At 30.5% G+C, this 4,707-nt stretch overlaps 1 protein-coding gene across 1 annotated transcript; it reads left to right on the top strand.

Annotated features, from left to right (window-relative positions):
- The first annotated feature begins 874 nt into the window (after positions 1-874).
- Positions 875-3,672, top strand: LOC107768524 (transcription elongation factor 1 homolog). Its single transcript, XM_016587656.1, has 5 exons — positions 875-956; positions 1,994-2,152; positions 2,849-2,919; positions 3,196-3,217; positions 3,325-3,672. The coding sequence occupies exons 2-5, from the start codon at positions 2,040-2,042 to the stop codon at positions 3,383-3,385; spliced, it is 267 nt and encodes an 88-aa protein (XP_016443142.1). The 5' UTR covers positions 875-956; positions 1,994-2,039; the 3' UTR covers positions 3,386-3,672.
- The last annotated feature ends 1,035 nt before the right edge of the window (positions 3,673-4,707 follow it).

Raw genomic sequence — 4,707 nt, 5'->3', positions numbered from 1 at the left:
TACTAAGAGTTTTATTAGATTAGTAATATTTAAATCCAACGAATTTTTTTCCTAGAAAGAAATAAAATGATATAAATTAAATCATTATATCATTATGATATAAGTTAAAATTTGCTTAAAGATTATTTATATTGTTGGTGTACCCAAAATAATTTAAATTATTTATATTCTTAGAGTATTATTTAGATGTGAAATCCTAATGAAGGATTTGGTGTTGGGGTGCAAACCCATACTCAAACATCAACAGACAACTCATAAGTAGAGAATTATAATTTGAGATTCTAATTAATATAAAAAACATGCTTGCACATTTTCTTTCGATGATATATACCAAATTTATAAAAACTGTATTTTTGTATGTTACACATGTAAAAGTTCCAAAAAAAAATTAAATGTCTTAACGCTTGTTAGGAGTTTTCCTTAAAAATGTTTATGTGTGTACTCTTGTATAAGTGGTAAAGTTTGATTTTTTAAAGTCCTAAATATTATGATATTTTATATTGTTTATATAAGAAAAAATTTAATAACAAAAATTTTAGTTGATTTTAAAATCCTAAATTTTAGGAAAAATAATCAATTGACTATTTTGTCTAGTGTGAACTCTATTTTTTAAAGGGTAAAAAAGGCGAACGACATTTCGCTAAGGGCCTTCGTGCTTCTAATATAATTAATAGATATATAGATATATAGACACATTAAAAAATTATAATATATTTTATCTGCTATTATTTTTGGAAGTGACTAAAAATAGAAATTTCATATTTGGGCTTTTAACTTCTATATGGATATCAGACTGCAAGTTTAGCCCAAGTCCATATAATGGGATTTCTGAAAATTTGGCCCAATTACTAGAATCTTCTTCTTTCCGCTGCCTATAAATACCCTTCACTCCAAAAATTTCCCTCTCATTTTCTCAGAAAAACCTCTGGGAAGGAGGCGCAATTACGATTTTGCAGGTATTGCTCACATCTTTATTGTTCTGTTCTCTCTCCTTTCCATTCTCCTTTATCTAGGGTTTTTGATTGCTCTAGGTTTTGGTTTTTGTAGTGTATTTTTTCCTGAATATATATATTTTTTATTTGATCGTTTTTAGGGTCTTTTAGTTGTTCTATAGCGCTACGATAAACTGATTTTTTTTTTTTTTTTAGGTTTTTATGAATTCTTCTATCAGTTCAATTACCTGTATCTGTTCTCATTCAATTTCTGCCTTGTTTGATATATGGCTTTTTAGAGTCGGCAAAGTTATATATATTGAGGAGGAAAACTCAGTTTTGTTCTGCAATATTCCCAATTTAGCATTCATAAAGGTTTCGATTTAAGTTAGTTTTTTATTTTTCCTGATTACAATAAATATATCCAGAAATATGGCATTTTTGATATCTTAGGAAACAAACAAGGAAGTAGAGATAGAGAAGAATATCAAGCAAGCAATTGAACTATAAAAATTTGAGTTTAAACCTCTCAAACTCAACATTCTTGTGTAGAAGAAGATGAGTTAACGAAATAAATTTTGATGAAACTTATACATGTAGAAGACATTAAGGATTATGAGCGAAGTAATACCTATGAAAATTATCAGCTTATTGAGGAGGAGGTAAGAAGAAGAAGGATGTAATATATAGAAGAATATGCTAGAAATTAGGATTAAAAAATTGGAAGTTATTATAAGAAAATAGCCACTAGATCTGATTTAGAAACTTGAACTGCATTTTCACATTTGAATTAGAAATTTAGACAATTTTGAATGATCAGATTGACAACCTTATACTTCACATATTTCACTTAACTAATACTTTTTCAATTCTGTCTTCTCGCATAATTGTGTCTGTTTACTGTTAATTACACTTAGTGGTGAAAGTCCCAATTTTATTGGTGCTATGTGCCTTGTCAATGTTGTATCCTGTTGTCGTTAAAAATTTGGATTAACTTTTCATCTGTTTGTATTTCCCGTTCTGCCATATCTTGAAGTCAACTTTTGTATCTTCTGATCTAGGATCATTAAATATAATACCTATTGTCGGGTGAAATTTGGTTGAAAAATGGGCAAGAGGAAGTCAAGAGCAAAGCCAGCACCAAAGAAGAGAATGGACAAACTTGACAGTTTCTTCAGTTGTCCTTTTTGCAATCATGGAAGCAGTGTAGAATGTCGCATGTGAGTGCTCCTTCATCAATTTTTAATCTTACACATGTTGCTTTGATGCTGTATGTCTGGTCACTATCCATTTTGAAGCCTTATATTTGTATTACTCGACGCTAAAGCTCTTTGCTGCCATCTCCTGTCCCTTAATTGTAGACTAGATGTGTTAATTTTACAGGTAAAAACAAATGGAGGGTAACTATACCATTCAGATGGAATTTATTGAAAGTACCTCACACCATCCTATATGTAGTTTAACCTAAAAACTTGAGCGTAGGATTTCTGAAATTAGAAACTTAACATCTGGATAAGGAGGGACAATGAGGTTACAATGAGAGTTGATAGGCTGAAAATATTTGACCTGAGAAAGAAGATCTCTGTTTCCTGTTTCCTGGCTCAGTTGGGTGATAACGACGGAGAGCTTAAAATGGTGTTGTGTTTCCAAGATTTATGTGTCGGTAGAAGATATAGTGAACTTCTAGTACTTCTTGTTGTAGTTAAACTTGCTTGGAGCTATTCTTTTATGCCAATTGTCACGTATCAATCTTCTTCACTTCACCGCGCCATTACTCATTACTGCTTTCATTGATATTTTACTGGTGTCATTGTTGTTTTACTGCTTGTGTTACGTATCTTGTAATCGTTTCCGTTTGCACCTGTTGCATCAGTTTTGCCTAGTTCTTATGATGTAAATACTGTTATTTGTTTCAGTGATATGAAGAACATGATTGGTGAGGCCATATGCAGGATTTGCCAGGAAAGCTTTAGTACCACTGTGACAGGTTAGTTTCATATAGTGCTTTTATCTTCCTAAAATACTTTTGGGGCACTGGTGGCTCAACTTAGAATAGCTAGTCTCTTTTGCTTGAATTGGTAATGAGTACACTTACAGAGCAGTGTACAGTCCTGTGCATTTTTTTGGTTTTTGTTTTTGTATCTTGCATTAGGATATTTTTTTTCAGAATGTATGATCTCTTGAGATGGTGTTCAATGGCTCTCAATTCTCAACTTTGTTTTTCTTGCATTTTTTCATCTGACAATTGTTTTTTTTTGGGCAGCTTTGACTGAGCCTATAGACATGTAAATATGTTGAAACATTAGTCTGCTATGATCTAAATTGTCGACTATTTTAAAAACTTTTTTCTCCATTATCATCTTTAGTAACTAATCTGAATTCTATGGGGCAGATATAGCGAATGGATAGATGAATGTGAACGTGTCAATAACCTCGAAGATTATGGAGACTAGAAAGGAGGCTAGATAGCCATTTCAAGGGAGAATTTCAACAAGAAGCTTATCTCACATCCAAATAGGAGCCACCATATGATGAAAGCTGCCCCGAGGCTAAATGTAGTTAGTTGTTCGTTCCTACTTGAATTTGTAAAATATGTTATGAAGTAGTAGTACCTTTAATTAACGGAAACTTTGCAGAGGCTTTGTTTGACTTGTGAACTGAAAAGCATTTAAATTGTTGTGTGTGAGAATGGGTTTAAAACATCAATCTTGCTTTGCTTATTGAAGTTTTAGCCATGTAAGTGCAGTTGTTTGAAAAGGACAAGCTACGAACTGTGTCTTCTAGAGTAGTCTCAATTCGTAATGACACTTGGAGCTTATTTGGAAAGCCACTAGGAATTGGATTCGGGGTGTAATTGAGTATAATTACACAGTTTGACATGTTTATATGGCCAAGTTATTACTTGGTCAACGTGGAACTGGGTGTAATTACACTTTCTAATTCTCAAGTGGGAGGCGAGACTTAGTGGTAATTACTAATTACAAGGTTATTTTTTAATTTCTTTCTTTTTGTATTTATTTTAATTTATTTTCTTTATAACTTTTTATTTTCATTATTTTAATTTCTTTTTATTTTATTTTATATTTTGTTTTTACTTTTAATTTCTTTTTAAATTTTTAAATATATTTTTCTTTGTACATAATTTATCTTTTATTTCTCTACCTTTACTTCTTGTGATTCCATATAATTGCTCGTATATTTTATTTCTTATATGTTTTATTTTCTTCATTTAGTGTAACTACGTTATTATTCTAGTTTTTGAAACTACACCTCTTAATATTAGAAATAATGAGTTATTAACAAACTTGGCATATAATGAGTGATGTCATTAAAGTAGAATTTCGTTGTTGAATGAGGCTATAAACCTATTATGTTTTCTAATCTTAAGTTGTATTAGAACTTATTTTTATTATGTTGGAATTTGACCTATGTTAAACTATTTTTTATTTTTTTTGATTTTGAAATTGTGTTATATTTATGGTTTCAATTTAGGAATTTTTACCTCCTATAGCAAAGCTTAACACCTTATTTATTTTAAATAAATACCATTTTAAAAAATTATATTCTATAACTACCTTTTAATGTTTATAGCAAAATATCTATTTATGGTTAACTCCTACCCTTAAGCAACTATATACGCTAATTATTATTTTTCTCTCTCCTTTTTCAGATTTTTCTCACATAATTTACCGTATTTGATGGGAAGTTCTCTCTCCACGTTCTCCCTCTCTCTAATTTGATACACGCCATTATCTTCCCCAGAAAACACGATTTT

Source organism: Nicotiana tabacum, chromosome 12, assembly GCF_000715075.1.
Source record: "Nicotiana tabacum cultivar K326 chromosome 12, ASM71507v2, whole genome shotgun sequence".
In the NCBI taxonomy this organism is placed as follows: Eukaryota; Viridiplantae; Streptophyta; class Magnoliopsida; order Solanales; family Solanaceae; genus Nicotiana; species Nicotiana tabacum.
The sequence above is the reverse complement of the archived record's forward strand: the minus strand, read 5'-3'. Positions and strand labels throughout refer to the sequence as shown.